The following is a 17895-nucleotide window of genomic DNA, read 5'->3' on the forward strand; positions in this document are numbered from 1 at the left end:
TGGGTTAAAACAAAACTTGTGGTCTCACTGTCAACATCATTTGAAGTGGCAGCCACAGAGACACACCCTTCATCCCTTACCACTTCAAATTAGTGCTCTGTCAAAATCCACCTACAGAAATGTGACTAAACACACAAAAAACAAGCAGCCTGGATAAAGTCATTCAGGAAAGACAAAGTAACGCAACTGGGATACCCATCGATTTTTGGCATAAGCTCCAGCATTTTGCAAACCTGCAACGTAACACTGTGGTGGTCAAGAGGAACGACTCTAACTAATATATTGCATCAATGCCAGTGCACGCTGCTTTTATCCATTTGTAACATGGACTTCGAGAGTCCGACCAGCTGTATGTTGCAAGCTGAAATGGCACAAACAAGATTACATGTCAATATTTTCCAAATTTAGCCAGAAAAGACAAAAAGTTGACACAACAGGGGGGGCTCTTCCTGGCCTACAAACAAGCATAGGAACTAGCAGTTAGACCTGGTTGAAAACCAGAGAGGCAGGGTAGTGAGAGGACAAGGGGGGATTTCCACACTCCTCTCAGCCAGTCACAATCCAGACAACAGTAGGACTCCAGGGAAAATGCAGAGCGACACACACACACACACACACACACACACACACACACACACACACACACACACACACACACACTCTTTGCACTCTTATCATGTGGAAATTAACATTTTGTCATCAACCACTGTACCTCCAGAGCCACAGCAACCCACTGAACAGATTTACTTTCAAAAGACTGACTTTGCTGATTGGAGGGCAAAAGTCACAACAAACACTGTGGTCAGTGCTTCCCATTCAATCAACACCAGTCATTTTGGGTGACAGAGGGGGACAGTTGCCCTCATGAAGCCTTTAAATAGCTCTGGGCATGTGCCATCTGCTTCCCCAAAGGAGTTGAGTAGCAGGGCCTGAGGGGCCCCTGAGTTGTTGCTGCTGCCACTGCTGCTATTCTGGTGACATTTCCTCACAGAGAGTCTGAGCTATTCTCAACCTCCCCATGATGGTAGCGCGATAACCCGGGAGACTCACCATCTAAATCCCTACCCACCGGTCTAGCAGTACCTCCCTTTCACACGGCTCACCATCTGACTGGACAGTGACCTCACTGTGACCACTTTCGTAGAAATGAAATAAAGAATATGGGATGGATTAGCTGCATATAGCCAGTGGCCCCCAATTTAGGATATGGTGACCCAGCATTTTCCACAGGATCTTTGAAGACTGTGGCAGGTGGGCCCAGACCCTCTATGGCAGGGGTGTCAAACATACGGGCTGACTTTGCAAAGTGTAAATATCAAAGAGAAGACATTAACTGCAATTTTCTGGGGGAAAATATAGTAGACTATAAAAGGTAAATGCATTTAGGTAATCAAATTAAGAGGCTATCTAAAAAGAAAGGTAAGCACTTGTAAACATTGATCTGTTCTTATAGATAGGCATGGCGATGACATGAATGGACGCAGTCTTTTCCACAAGGAGGGAGTTTTGTAATGGCCAAACGGTGGTACTATAACTTTTTCGTCAGTCACGTGATGCAATAAGTGATGCGATTTGGCCCAAGATAGTTTTTCCCATTGACTTATATTGGGGAAAATAACCCTTATTTAGATCATTAGGTCACAATGTTGTAAAATGCACTTATAGCTCAATTCATGGGACCAATGTGTGCGGAAGATCGCTGGAATTTCCACATATACAGTATATCTACATATGCCAACCAATATTATTGGAATTAATGAGGTCCTACCTCCAAAGCTGCATCCAGTTATCTTTATACATCAATTATGTGTCCCAGAAGCATAGAGGTCCAGGCCAAAAACACCTTTACCCTTTTTCACTGATCATTTTGAAAGCCTCTTAATATCTTAATTTATATTTTTTATCAAACGCCAACAGAGACACTGTTCTGCTGATTATTGAGGGAGTATATCAATATCTTCTAGTAGCTGGATGGCAGACACCCTCATGGCAACATCTTCATTTTTCTGAAAATATAGTGGATTAACTACTGAGTCACTGGCACTGATCAACAACCATGACCATCAATGTGCTGGACACTGTAGGTGGTACTATTGGTGCACAGTTTTAGCAAAGAAAACAGGGATTATTGGTCCACATGGACTGACTATACGAAACTATTTAGGCCTACATGAGTGCTTCGCTTCAAGTTTCTAAGCGGATACATTTTTATTAGTTTTCATGTGGCTGATCACCTACGACTGTGACCCACGTGGAGCTCTTCTCGCCAGCTTTTGTCACGTTTTGCTCCCTCTGTTGCACATTATAGCACATACTCAAGCCCCCCAATAACACCTCGAGGCGAAAGCTCCCGCAGAAGTTACGAGAGGAGAGTGGGTGTGCCCCGCAGTGAGGTGTGGAAATGTTAGCGCTGATGAAAAAACACCTCAGCAGCAGGGTGCCCCAAAGCTGCTATTCTTGCTGACTACTGCCAAAGAAACTTTCAATCACCAACACTTCAATGACAATACCCACTGAGGGGCATGTGTTTTGCACAGAGCTGACAGAAGTTTGAGTGGGATGGATGTTCCTGTAAGAACTTGGTGAGAGAGTTATGTGTGTGACTGTTTTTTCAGAATGGCCTAGTTCTCTCCTTATATACCAGCTCCAGCTGAACCCAACAACCCTCCAGAAGACGATAAAACCAGGCCAAAGTTTTAGGTATCATTCCACAACATGTAAAAACTATAAAATATAATGTGCAGTATAACAAACAATTGGTAAGGGAATATTTCTAGAAGCGAATCCTTTTAAAATGCCAGCCCCCCATTGTTATTTAAAAGTAATACTTGTAAAACTATGAACAATAATAACACAGGATTTCCAGAATCCAGCTAAGCTTGATCCACAACTTGGCAGTGTTCGATACTTCAGTAGTATTTCTGGACAAACTGTGATTTTAATAACCAAAACAAGCCCAGACTTGTTTTGTTGCCTGGACTGGATAAGCTTAGTCATGCTTACAGCAGTCGTGCATTTTCCACCATAACAAAACATAGCACTCTGACAGGGTAGTTTATAGGTAGCAAGGTGTGTGCTTAACCTTTAACACAGCTAACAAACACATCATCTTATCTCCATACAGTCATTACTGGCTGTTGAAAGTACAGAGGCATCCCTCCTACGTTTATATTATCAGGTGTTGTTAACTCTAAGAGTTGAACAGTTGAGAGGTCAAGTCCACTTCCACAATTTCAGTCTAATCAAGTGTTTTAAACATTGACCTTTGCCCTCAGGTTAAGCTGGGTGACCCGTCACTGAATGTTACATGCCAGGCATGCTGTACTTGTGGTGTTGTTTTCCCTCCTGCTCTTTTGTCTTCTCCCCCTCTTTTCACTGCAGCTGATCGGTACCTGCTGGTTCACCGGAGACTGATGGGTGATTGGATCACCTCACCCTCAGCTGGCCAATCAGCAGGCAGGGCTGATCATAAAGGAAGCAGCCAGGAAGCTTTCTCTCTCTCTGACCTGGGCCTGCTGCTGACACCATAGCCTTTATGATCATTTTGTTAATCGCTGATTCTAGAGAGAATCTTGCTTCTGTTTACTGTGAATGTGTGTGTGGTGGGAGGTGGAGGCGTTGGGTAAATTTGGGGTACCCTCTACATTTCATCACGTAGTTAAAACAGGTTAGAGACACTAGGTTAGTGGATTGTTGCAACCCCTGTGTTTTGCTTTGTTCCATCCTTAGTAGTGCAGAGAGTGAGGGTTTTTGTTTCTAAGGATATATTTAGAGATAGACCTTGTTTTGTTATATTTATTTCTTTTGTTTGGCACATTCTCCCTCGTCTCCTCCTCCTCCTCACTTGAAGGACGGCTGGAAAATATCCTGTTTTAAAAGGAATAAACCTTTGTTAACTTTCACCCTGACTCTCTCAGTTATTGGTTGTTGTGTGTTACTGTCCCCTGGTCCCCTAGACCTTGGTGGGTATGTAACACTGAACATATACTAAGACACAAGATCACATGAGCTCTTCTAAACAACAGGAAGTTTGAGGACTAACCCAACACAAGGTAATGTTTTTGTTTCAAGGGTAACTTTTCCTCTTTTCTTTCAACCTGGACTCTATTTTCACATGTTTTTGTGTGTGTACTGGACCCAATTTAAAGGTTATTCTCCCCATTAGTCTCTTAGATGTTAAACCTTGTATTTTTGTGGGCTGATCCCAAAAATACCATTGCAAGGGCTCCTCGTCGAAAAATAATGGGATTCTTTCCATTGTACTGTCTTTGGGAAACACAGGTTTATGACACTCACACGTTTTGTTCAAATATTGACACCACTTTTATGATTTTAGAAGCTTAAATGCAATCAGCAAACGTAAAGAAAGCTAACGCTAGGCTATAAACAAACTACATCACAGTCGAATGGTTGCTCATCACCACTGCTAAGCTATGATGACATTTAGTAGTCTCAACAAGTCACTTATTATCAATGACCATATTTAAGACACATAGAAGCTTCAGGAATTCAAGAGTAGGGTATATATGGACGTATTTTATGACATAAGAATCTATTCAGCCTATACGGTAAGCACAGATCATATTTCAGGCATCTAACCTGAAACACATTAATGAATTTACCATTAACACATCTGACTTCAAGACAATGGAACCAGAAGTGTTAAAATACTGACTAGTTTCTGGGTTTTAGGACATACTGTATTCCAGGCCAATCTAAAGGGTTCAGGTTGAAAAAAAACAAAGTTCTCATCAAGCATAGTCTTATCTTAACAAAATGTATGAACCTTTATTTTTACCTGTCTATGGAAACCTTTACACCACAACGTTTGTTAATGTTGAGACAGAGTGCATTGTGTGGGCTCTATATATGCAAACGTTTCAAGAGAGGTTATATGGAGACACCCACTCCTTATCAGCAAACACCTTGCTTAATAACACTGTTACTCCTCTGACCTCCACTGCTTTTGCCATCTTTGTTTACCTCCTGATAAAAGCTCCTGTGTGTCAGCTATTATCCGATGCACAAAGTCAAACAGCCCCAGTGTTTGCTCTCTCTGCACTGCTGACTTCAATTATAAACTTGACATTAAACCTCATACAGGACATTAACAAACACAAAATGCTTATGTGAAGCTAAACTAGTTGGCATTTCTTAGAACAAATACAAGTTGGTGATCTATATTCAAAAAGTCGATTCACTCAACAATTTTTTATCAAATATATTTCTCTAATACATTTTTCCACACAACTGTAGACGGCAGGCTCCGCAGTGAGAGCTTTTCTAAGGGGGGGAGTGGGCATGCCATCGTTTCAGGCCGCTGTGCGCAATGTAGGCTAGTTTCAAAGATCGTTCATAGTTTAAAAAAAAAGTTTTACCCCCCCTGGATGGATGCGCCCTTAGCATTTGCCTATACTGCCTATGTCATCAAAGCAATTGTCCTAAACATAACCCCCCGTAAAACATCAACGTCTCATTTGCACACCTTTTGAATGGATTACACAAACACAGTTCAACATATTCATTACAAAGCTATATAGAGTAAGCAGATTCAGTTTTTCTTTTGGAGTTAGCGAGGCTAGCTATTCTCCTCTTCTTTCAGTATTTAGGCTAAGCCTCTGTGGGCTAAGCTAAGTAGCTTCTGGCAGTAACTTCATATTTATTGTACTAGAATCAGGATGGTAAATTCTTATCCATCTAGCAAAAAAAGCAAATTTCCCAAAATGTCTAACTATTCATTTAATTATTTGATTGAAAAATGAACTGATAGCCAGAAGCTAAAGCTCTATTTTGAGTTGATGGAGTTTAATCTCCTAAAAGCATCAGAGACACAAAGAGACAATGCAAATCGAAACTGACGCATGTGAGTCAGACCAGCTGAGGTGTGCGTGTGTTGAGGGAGAGACTTAATGGGTGGGGTGGTATAATGAAGAATTAATAGACTTATTTACACTTTTAAGTAATTTAAACTGTGACTGACACCAACCAGGTTAGGCGTGTGTGTATTATGTCTGCTGAGTCGTCTTTGCCAAACACAACAATGGGAAAAAGTGTGCGTGAGTTCAGAGCGCTTTGCATGGAATGTCACAGCTGATTTAAACAATTTGGATGTGTGTATCCTGGGTGTGAGTGTGTTAGGACATTGCTGGCAGTGGCGCTGGTGGCTGTTGTCAGACTGGTGGTGTTTTTCCAGGGCCAAGGGGAGAATCTCTGGTGGGTGTGTGTTTATGTGGGGGTGCCTGGCTCTCCCCACGTGAGTTCAGCTGACCCAGTTCAGGAACTACATGCAGACCAGTGTGAGTGTGGCTACAGAAAGGGCCCGTTTGTTCAGATGTCCCCGCGGCCCCTCGCCCAGGAGTGAAGAGCTTTTAGAAAGTTCTCTCACGGACAACACGCGCACTACTAAAGAGCAACCAATTGACGAGAAAGTTGGTGTTTTCTGTTTTTTTTGACAAAAACGTTCAGAACTTAGCAATTTGATTTATTCTCAAGAATATTTAGAATTTATTCTCAACATTTTGACATTAAGCTAAGTCGAAAAAGTATTCAAACATTAATATATATATATATATAGCACCCATTATCTTTTCCCCGTATGTCTGGCCCCGATACTTAACACAAACACACACACCCTCTGAAACTGACTCTTCTCCGAACCAGTGCTTAGAAAAAAAACTGACAGCCTCGCCCTCTTCCCTCTGTTGACAAGACAGAAAAAGAGAGGGGTGTGCGGGTGGGGGCCCCTCACACTCTCTCACCCCACTGATTCATATTTGCATCACAGAACTTCTTCTTTCGAAAAACATACACACACATCAAGCAGGGACTCGTAAAACACTCAAGGAAAAACAACTATTTCAGTCACAATGGGAAGTACGCGAGAATTGTCTGTGATGGGATGAGTGTGGGTGGGGACCCATTCAGTTGGGAATGCAAAACTGGGCCTACTGGGTTAATGAGTTTTCACTGGTGGCTATCAGCTGGTGAGTAGTATCCTCAAAGTGAGATGATGAACAGACTATGATTGAAGCTGGTTTAGGAAACAATTTATCATAAAAAAACATGCTCCATGTGATCTAGTCTTGAAAAAGTTGGTTTTATTTAAGAATTGCAAAGGCGGGAGCTTCAGAACCACGTATGTTTTCAAATTGAAAGTACATATTATTTCATCTTTATGGTTGATTTTTCTTTCTCAAAGGAAGGAAGTCCATTTAAGCCCCTCCCGGTGTTCCCGAATGGTATAATGTTTGGTCTCGTGGTCAGATCACTTTCTGTTTTCTTCAGAGATACCAGCAACAGGGCATCATCTCTTTGCACACATACTACAATATAATACAGAGACGTTCATCACAAAATGGTCTCTCCATTGCTGTCTATCATTAACAACACGTCTATCGTTAGCAGCCCTGCTAACGTTTCTCTCTGAAGAAAAATAACAACCCTAAGATCCCAAAAAACAATAAACCAGATCTAATTGCTATACATATGTAGATTTTTCTCTATCAACCGACTAGCTGGTGCAAAACTAAACTCCACAACAGGAAATAATGCAACACAATGTCAGTCTGGTAAAAATAATCTAAAAATGAAATGGCTTTTTGGTATTCTTAACTGAGTAACCTGAAACTGGACCAGGCCTTTACATCCTGAGTAAACCCAACTGGTACTGTCACATTTGGGACGCTAAATTACATGTTTGCGGCAATCTTTCAATTACTGTGATATAGCTAGTCAACACCTTTTCCTATAATCTGTCCCTTTCCCTGGCACACATGGAAGTAGACAATTTGAGCAATTAAAAGAGACCAATTCCTTGTATGGACACTACTCAAACATTTATGTCTTAAAGACTAAATCATGTGAAGAGTGGATAATCATCAAGAATCACCCAAAGCTCAACATAACACAATGACCCAGACTGTTTCCACATTTTTGTTATACAAGTTCTGATCTGAGAAAAATTACTAGCAGCTACCCTATCTCCAAAACAGGGTCCTTATTTAGCGAGTAGGTAAGCCAGCAGGGTGGAGCTGCTCTGTGGTTAGCACAGTAGCTTACAGTAGACCCACGGTGTCTACATGATGGCAAGAATGGTAAATACCCAAACAGAGATGCAGACAGGCACACCTAAATCCAGGCCCCACCCTCCCTGTCTTTCCTCATATCACTGTTGTTCCTTGATAAACACAGGGGACGCCCAGCAGGACATGACAACACCTTCCCACTGAAGTAAGGTCGGGGCGGGAGGACCTTTAGCTATAACAATGCCCTCTCAGCACGAGATTGGGAAAACAGACTCCACGCATGAGAAAGCAACATGCTCTGCTCATTAAACCCCTCCCACCAATCTTTCCATTGTTAAGATGGGAGGATGGGGGACCATAAAAAACCTACACCCAACCTGACAGGGCCCCATCTGGGAGACTGGATCCAAAGTTTTTACAACAGTCATATGACCTGTGCTGCAACAATATTGGCCTAGAAGGGCTGATATACATTGGATGGCCTTAAAAGGGGTGATGTCTTAACATGATTCCATGATATCATACAGTTCCCATACTTTCCAGAAGAACAATGCATTGTTCATTCATTTTGGCATGAATCACTCCTAAGAAAGAAAAGTGTTTCAAGGTGGTGCTCCATTGAGGAAAACCACAAATATACCTAATCACTCAATATTTATGGTCCCAACACAACAGAAGCACCATTTATTATCACATGATCCATAGATTCCAATCAGTGGGAAGCTAACAGGCAAAAAGAGAACAAAGGGCAAAAGAAAATGCAATTTGCAAGTAAGATCACCAGAGAGCACACACACAAACATATATATAAACAAAAGATTTTGCAGGTAAGGCTAATAATGATTTAATTTCAAACAGAACATGATTATCTGTAGTGTATTGGTTGAGAGATTGGCAAAAGAGAGCAAAAGAAAAGCAAATGTGCCAGAGATGATAAATGCCCATGAAGCAAAATAACAATCCAAATACTGTAAGCATGGACGTATGAATATTCCTAACCTGCAAAATGATTCCTCCATATAATATCAGCGATAGTCATTGGTGGGCCACCGGCAGGGTGTGGTTTACCTTTGTCATGGTCAGTCCTTATCATATCCATTAAGGAATTCTCCAAAGAGTGCAAGCTAAAAGCATCAAAGGGCCGATTCCGGTCCTGCAACACAGCAAAACAGGAAGAGGGTTAGGAGTTGACACATTTACAAAGTAAACACAGGGAAAGATATACTCAGATCATTTCGTAGCTGTTTGGAATCACAAACAGATTAGGAAACATTTAGCCTTGCTTTTCAAAAAGGACATATTATGCTCATTTTAAGATTCATATTTGTATTTTATGCTTCCACTGTTACATGTAGACATACTTTAATGATGTCTAAAACGAGAGCCCTGTCTGCTCTGATTGGTTAGCTGGCTGAATCTGTTGTGATTGGTCAATCACTTAGGAATTCCCACCCCTTAGCCTATCACGTACAATGTGTTGTAGGGCGAGACAATAGAAGCACGAGTCTTATATATCGATGTCATTATGTTACGGAAGTAAACAAAGGAGTCCAATGGAGGCGTTTCAGGCAGGGGGGGGGGGGCGCATAATAGGGCCTTTTGTAGGTTGCCTGCATTGCTCAGGGGCAGAACATTGGCAAAAACATGCATGTATGAACAGCTCATATTTTAAGTTTAAAAAGCAAGACTAGAGTAATCTAAATTAAGGATCTGGGTTTCCATTTTACAGGTAAAAAAGGGGAAAATAGAATGTATGTATTTGCCCCAGGGATTATGCTGAATACAGCTGAGCTGATATTGTAAGCGAGATATGCATCTTACTCAGAGGCTCCTTAATCCATTATATGTCAAAAAGCTACAATTAAAGTACAGACGAGATTCTTCCCTCAGGAGCCCCATCTGTCAGGATTTAGATTTCATTTAGCACAGAATGTCTTAACAGAGAGGCAGCTTAAAGATAAAACAGCTACTCCTTAGGCGTTCTCATAATAGGCAATGTACTCTTCACTTATCTTATGACATTCTGGAGGTTTAATTCAGAGTATCAACAATTTGGACTACCATACAACTGGAAAGGGCTCTGACTAGAGCTGAAACAAATCCTTAATTATCAGACTAATCGAACAATAGAAAAATGTTCGACCAAGAGATCAATAATTGAATTGCCTTAAATTGTGTAATTCATTTATTATAGCAAATCAAATATACTGTATATAATAATATTGGGATTGGACTGTTGAGTTGCACAAAACAAGCAGCTTAACGATGACATCCTGTGCTCTGAGAATAAGAGATGGATACTGATAACTTTGGACCGAACTATCAGGAAAACAGTTGGCAAATTAATACAAAATTTGAGTTACCACCTCAAAATGTTGCCCCACCAACCAGTAAATGTATTTCACATAACATATTTACTTCACTTTTATAATCTCTGAATGGTAAATGGAAACTGCAGGAAAAAGCTAATGTTAGGCTATAAGAGTACTTCAGTTCTGCTTCGATCTGTGTTTATTTTTTATTTCATTTTGTACATTTGTTTTTATTGATATTTCATTTTTTATCGAGCTGCTGCAATGTAAACATTTCCCAAATTGGGATCAATAAAGTACATATCTTAGGGCGGTGGTGGCAAAGTGGTTAGGGGCTTGGCCTGGGAACTGGAAGGTCACCGTGGTGTCCCTGAGCAATGCACCGTTCCCTACACTGCTCCCCGTTCGCCGTACATATGGCAGCTCTCAACACTAGGATGGGTCAACTGCAGAATTTTCCCATGGGGATTAACAAAAGTACATCTATCCATCCATCCATCCATCCATCCATCCATCTATCTATCTATCTATCTATCTATCTATCTATCTATCCATCTATCACGGTCTCATTTAGACCCTTTTTAGGTATTTAAGACACATAGAAGCTTTGGAAATGTAAGAGTGGGTTATTTACTGACATATTTCATGTGATTCTGATTGGTCAAATTGGACAATTCAGAGGTTGTTGCTTCTCACTAGATAGACTACTGTTAAGGAGAACAGACAGTAGCTAATGATGAAATAAGGGACTATGTGTAGTTATATCAATCTGTAAATGTAACATCAGCTGCGGACCACATACATTTGTTTTCTCCATTAGAATACACAATGGAATACTTTATGTGGAGAGCACAACACTTTGGAATCATGATGGCTAAACTGTCCCTAGTAAAAAAGACAGAAAAAGAGAACAATAAAAGGAGAGAGGAAAACAGTATAAAGTGCTGGACTACAGAGAAACAATAGAAGTAGACAGACAGGAAGTAACAGTAAAGGGAACAGCAGAAGACGACAGACAGGAGTAAACAGTAAAGGGAACAGCAGGAGAAGACAGACAGGAAGTAAACAGTAAAGGGAACAGCAGGAGAAGACAGACAGGAAGTAAACAGTAAAGGGAACAGCAGGAGAAGACAGACAGGAAGTAAACAGTAAAGGGAACAGCAGGAGAAGAAAGACAGGAAGTAAACAGTAAAGGGAACAGCAGGAGAAGAAAGACAGGAAGTAAACAGTAAAGGGAACAGCAGGAGAAGAAAGACAGGAAGTAAACAGTAAAGGGAACATGGTATGGGCTCTGCAGTGTTAGAAGACTGGTTAATGGAACATAAAATGTGACAGACTTGGACAGTTACAGCCATTGTAAGATGGTTGCTGTTGTTCTAGCTGTCGGTCTGTGTGGAACGGACTAGTTTTTTTCTTTGCATAAGCAATACGATCATTTTTAAATCAGTAATATTATTTGTTATTAATATTTTTAGTCAAGTCATTGGTTATTTAGTAGGTAGCTGTCTAATGAGTGGGATAATGTGGAGCAGCACCTTCTCTGTTTTGTGTCAGGATCCTGATCACCATGCCAGTGTTCTTTTTTCGTTTATGACCTCACTTTACCACAGATCTTATTTCAGGTGTCTAACCAAAAATATTCTAAAAACCTTGACTTCGAGACTATGGTACCGTAGTGGTAAAATGCTGATTCATTTCCGGGTTTTAGGATTCATTCATGTACCTCCCTTTTGAGTGCAGTCAATACCAAAACAGTAACCTAAAGGCTTAACTGCTCATTGCTTATGAAATGTTTAGACCCCTGCTGTGTTTCATTGAATCTATGAGAATGTCATGTGTGCCAAAGGTAAAGCCTGAGAGCCTGGAGCCTTGGCAGCTGTGTCCTGTGTCCGCTGCCCGAGCCGGGGCCACATTGTTTGAACACCAGAGCTATTGTTGCCCATTCGGCTGAGCATTCAAAAGTGTTATTCCCTCCACTCTGAACCCGACAGCGCCACGTAGATAGAAATCTGCCCACTTGGTACAAACGGTCAACACTTGAAACGCTGAGCTTTTCGTTTTCTCCCCCTCCCCGTCCTCTCTGACACATGTGGATGAGCACAGTGGTGGTTGGGGGTTTGAGAGCTCAGTGTAGTCAAATGACCTAAAGAGATCATATGTACTAAAGTCCCAAACAGACTGTTTAAACATCACATAAGAATCCACATACTGTGGAGCCCTTGCTCAGGTTAGCTGCACTGCAGTTCATCTTCCTTATGGCAGATAAACAGGACAAAAAGAGTTTATGAAAGGGGTCACAATAAACAATATTTAAAATGTGACTGAACAGCTTTTATAAGTAAGTCTAGTAAAGTCGGCTTGGATAGGTTATAGGCTGTCATCTATTGTTTTAATCCTGCCCTTAGTTTGGAGAAACAGATAGGCATTGCTTCCGTCTGCTGCAGCATAATTATTTTAAAAAATGGATTACCTAAAAAATAAATCAGTTAGCCAGATCTAGAATATTTGCACCGCTTTACCTTGCCATTTGCGACGGGGAACTGAACTCACTCCTTTCTTGAGGCCACCAGACTCCATTGACAAAAACAGCAATTTAACCTTCCTGAACACAGGATTTGCTGCTCTACCAATGCCAAACTGGTTAGTATGTTTTTGTTATTGTTTTACTTTGGCTAGTTTTGATTCATGATGTTCTGGAAGTTAAAATTACTGTTCCTGTCAGTGGAGTCTGGTGGCTTTGAAGAAAGCATAGATAACGGCTTTACTTTCCCGTCATTTAGGTTTAGCAGAGAAAATGCTTTAAATATAGCATACACTATAACTGATATTGATTTTTTAAGTAGAACCTGTTTTAGGTGGCTACATTGCATTTTGCTGCAACCCCCGTCGACAGCACTACATTGCTTTGCTCCCGGGTCGATATTGTTGCCCGCTTCTCCAAACTGGGAGCACGCCTAATACTATTTCCTGAAGTTAATATACAGACTAACTGAAGTCCAACCTCATGTCGAAAGACCAAACCATTGCTTTTAATGTGCACCTTCACTGTCTCCCAATCAAAACAACCACTGTAACCCTAACCCTAACGAATACATGGAGCTTTATCCCATCTGATATTTATATTACATTAGACACACAAACTTATCCAAGCTCCTGTCCTCTTGCATAACCATCAGCTAGCATTTGAGTGTGAGACTCAACATGTCAGTCTGACTTCTTACTTCCAACTTCTTGATCTGATATGATGTGATTACTATCACGATCACAGGGGACCGCACAATGTTCGCCCAGAACGTCATTTCAAATCAAGGTATCTGTAGAGAAGCTCATGTGACTGTGTGTCTTAAGCCTCACGCTGACATGTTAAGTTGGATTCCCCACATTCCTCTGCCTTTAAGCGGCAGCCGGCAGCAGGCGAGTACGAGCAGATATAGGAGCCCACAAGGGACTTGACATTTCGCCCTGTGTTTCACCTGGGGGCAGCTGAATAAGAGTGGGATCTACAGACTGACAGCAAGAACACCTGTCCCCAGCTGTCCACACGACAGTGTGGGTGGACCGGTGTGTTCCCTGCCTGCTGCTCGCCTCAGCGAGTTCTGCAAAGTTTCACTTCAGCAAACAGGGTCCTTGACATGTGGCACCCTGACCTTGCATCCTGGTGATAACTCTTCCCCAATTATGGCTGTAATTGCTAAACAGATAGGTGTGAGCTACGGGAGGGTTGCATCACTGAGGCACCCACAAGTCTTAAAGGTCTAATAGGTAACTTTTCTGCATTAAAATTGTATTTTGTTTACTTTTCCTTCTGACCTAGAGAAATAAGTCATTTAAATCTAGGGGTTGCTTTCCAGAAGCTGTTGAATAACTAAGTTTAAGCCCTATTTTAAACATAAGTGTCTTAGATCTTGATAGTAAGAAATTTTTCACGTTAAACTGCTTTATTTAGTGTTTTAATCTTAATTCTTTCACCTAGCACACTTCTTTTGAAGACAAGGGGAACTCTGTGGTTCATTTTGTGGAAGCTGACGATTCAGGCAACAACACCCACGATCCCTGTACTTGCCGACATTACCAAACCCTCGCTTTTGTTCTGACCCTAACAAGGGGAATATATAGTAAGTGCACTCAAACAATTAACCAGAAAATATTGCGTCATTTTTAAACTGTTTGGTGACACTTAAAAATGTGAGAATAGATGAGGGTACCTGATCGCTGCTGTGTGCCCGGGTTTCACGTCAGCAAATAAACAACTCTATGCAGCATGACATTTGGCCCTTTGACCTTGTCTCCTGGTGATAACTGGAGCTGTAAGCTGGCCAAGTCCGTGAAAAAAGATAGAGGCACTCAACAGAGGAAACTGTGTAATAAAGCCAGAGGAGGCCTGAGTGACACAGACAATCATTATTTCCTCTAAAGGCTATACGTTCCAAGCTGGCTGGAATTCCACCCTGCGCCGGGCTGTGTTTCGTCTGCACATGTAGGCCTCTCTGCAGTAACAGGTTAACGTTTTTGGCTCGTTTCTCCGTTCTGCGCAGTCGTCACTTTGATCGGGGGAACAAGTGCTCCTTTTTAAGTAAGATGGTGGTGACTTAAGGGGGGAGCATTCAGCCGGCTTATTTTTCATGTTGGCTTGTTTGTCAGGCAGCATAACTAAACATAGGGAAACACATGACTAGCCATGTGAAAAAGCCATACAGTATTGGGACTGTTCTGTGTGTGCCTTTTGGGGATAAAACCAGAAATACAGGGAAATATTAGGATTTAACAGACACACTGTGATATGAAGGTTACCAACTAACATTGATGTTCACATTTATCCATCCTATTGTATATCTCATTCTGCATTTAAAGAAAAAACAGGATATCCCTGCCCTTTCTTATGTCAACGTTAATCGTGCTAATATTGCTAACAATTGCTAGTCACATGTTGTTATGGGACGCAACAGCAAAACATATTTGGTTCAAACAAGTAACCCTTCCTATAACTAGTAATCTACATGTAATGCAACCCTTTGCTTGTCAGCCGTCAACTACATACAGCAGTAATGATAGCTAGGCTATACTGCTATGTTAATTAAGAACGTTACCTAATTTGACCAGAATTAAAATGTGTTTAGAAGGTATTTCAGCAGAAACATGGCCGTGCAACAATGTTGGCATTTTTATTTGGTAAAATATAATTGGTAAAATTCGTTATTAGAGTTTAGAAGGGCTTCTGGCTACTGTAAATTGGTTGGACCTGCCTTCCTTTTCAATCTTAGATTCAAACCTCACCCACCATGTGGTCAAAAGCCAATCAAACCACAAAAGTTACTGAAAATATTGTCCGAAATATAAACAAATTGCATGGCAACATAAATGTATTACCACATGTAAAAAATGTTGTTATTAATATTTGTTGTAGGTTTAGTAGTAGTTGAATAGGTAATGTTGTTTTCATTTTAGAATAATGAGCATGATAACACAGTTGCCATTCACTCTAAACTGGCTTTCTTAAGCTTACAGGTCCCAAGCAATTAGACAAGAAGTAAGTTACTATATGTTAAAAAATATGTATCTTATACAATAACTCTTTGAAAAAAAGGAATCTCTTTTGATCATGTGAGCTGGTAATTAAGTGCACTAACTGGTCCTGTCAGTGTGAATCCAGAAGGTTACGAGCAGCACTTGAATGCGTCATATGTCCTTTAAAGCACAGGCAGAGGGACATTTAACCATTCATTGCAGTAAACCCTGCAAAGCAACTATTTCTAGGAATGACTCGATGTGTTTGTCTTTGAAAGCGTAAAAATAGCTGAGATCGATGAGTCATACTTTAAGGGCTTGCTGTCTCATTCGATATCTGTGACCTACACCACACAATCTGACAACCTGACAGAGAGCCAGATGAAAATGTGACTGCTACCGGCAAAACCAAATGGCCATTTGTCAATTCAACTAAGTCACATGGTGTATGCACACTGAAACAAAGGTCTTTAATGCTGAAGTAACCACATCTCAATCAATTAAAAATAATAGCATGATACTAAAAAGTGACGACCAAAAATAAATATAACTTGTGAAATATACTTCAAATATAGCACATGAAAATGTGTCAATTTATATGATTTGTGCTATAATTGCTATTTGTTCCTATTGCCATATACTATTAATCACTACAATAAAGGGACCTCTAATGATGGCACTGATGGGTTCAGGGTGACCTTATCAAAGGCTAGCCTAGGCCTTTACTTTGGCTGTTTTTGATGCATACCCTTAATATTTGAATAGAGTACTATGAAAACAATCACCCTTTATATTCATATTGTAAAAGCATGGGTAAACCTAACACCATTCCAAAGTCATCAACATTGTTAAACATAGGTTAAAGCAGTATATAATTAGGCCAAGGCCTGGGCAGTGTATTTACCTGGAAAGGCAGTATGTTGTTGCTGTTGTCAGTCCTGAAGGCGCTGTCCTCCATCCAAGGCTTGGGGGTGAGGGGACCGGGTCTTGGGAACTTGGGCGGTGCTATAACGTTGCTGCTATAGGGCTTTTTCATGGGGGAGATGGGGTTCAGGGGAGAAGGCACCCCGACGCCGACTCCAACCCCGACACCCACTGCTCTGCGCGGGTCCCTGCCCGCCTGCAGTCCGCTCCACGGGTTGGAGGCTGTGCTCCAAGCCGCGTTTTGGTGATTATTCCAAGCGGACGACGAGCCAGAAGAAGAGGATGACACTTTGCTGTTATTCATAATGGTCTGATAAGCGTTTCTCTGGGGGAAGGGGCCTTGGTTGGGGCTGACAGGGGATCTCCTCTGCTGGGGGGGCTGCTGCTGCTGCTGCTGCTGCTGCTGCTGCTGCTGCTGCTGGGCTTGCTGTTGGTGCTGCTGGGTCTGGGGTGCCAGACCAATCTGCGGGGAGAAATTCCCCCCGAACACCGGGTTGACGTGATGGGGGAAGTTCTGGAAGAGCATCGTCCCGTTCACCGAGGGTATTCCCTGGAAAAAGCTGTCGTCCACGGCGGAGTTAGTGGTTCCCGTGGACCAAGTGCTCCCGTAAGAGGAGGACGGGGAGGACAGGGGGCCGCCGGTCTCAGACTGCGGCTGGTGGTGGAAGCTCAACCCGGGCAGGATCGGCGACTCCATTGGCATTTTGTCCCTGCTGTTCAACGCTGAAGCCGAAGACGGGCTCTCCGACTCCGATGAAGACGAAGTAGGCTCCGATGACGGGGTCGGGGTTGAGGGAGGAGGGTCTACTTGCGTCGGGTCTTGCTGATGGTGAGGCTGGGCTTTGTTTTTGTCCATCAGTAAATCATCCTGCATGGTTTGCTGAGCTGCAACGAGGGGAAACAGAGACGAGGAGTTATTATGTTGGCCGTAATGCAGGAGATCACACACCGGGCTGTTGTAGTATCTGATGAACTGGGACAACTCCGACAAGGATATGATGTTAGAGGGAGCGGGCGACGCAAACGCGTGATCACCCATTTATCCAAACCGAAGTAGAGGAAAACACACTTCCCGAAGCTATAACATAATGATCACCACAAATGACACACGGAGCACACAGCTGCTGCAG

At 41.9% G+C, this 17895-nt stretch overlaps 1 protein-coding gene across 7 annotated transcripts in view; it reads right to left on the reverse strand.

Moving 5' to 3' along the window:
* cpeb3 (cytoplasmic polyadenylation element binding protein 3) overlaps nucleotides 1–17895 on the reverse strand; it is a 46570-nt gene that overhangs the window by 26761 nt on the left and 1914 nt on the right. For 3 of the 7 annotated variants that reach the window (XM_063874679.1, XM_063874680.1, XM_063874681.1), the window contains exons 2-3: nucleotides 16746–17650; nucleotides 9024–9177 (exon numbers count right to left, since the gene is read on the reverse strand). In XM_063874679.1, the coding sequence (XP_063730749.1) occupies nucleotides 9024–9177; nucleotides 16746–17650 (1059 nt within the window). Of the gene's footprint in view, nucleotides 1–9023; nucleotides 9178–16745; nucleotides 17868–17895 lie in introns of those variants that run through there. The other 4 variants (XM_063874678.1, XM_063874677.1, XM_063874676.1 and 1 more) reach the window with 2 other exon arrangements.

This window comes from Eleginops maclovinus, chromosome 22, assembly GCF_036324505.1.
Source record: "Eleginops maclovinus isolate JMC-PN-2008 ecotype Puerto Natales chromosome 22, JC_Emac_rtc_rv5, whole genome shotgun sequence".
NCBI lineage: Eukaryota > Metazoa > Chordata > Actinopteri > Perciformes > Eleginopidae > Eleginops > Eleginops maclovinus.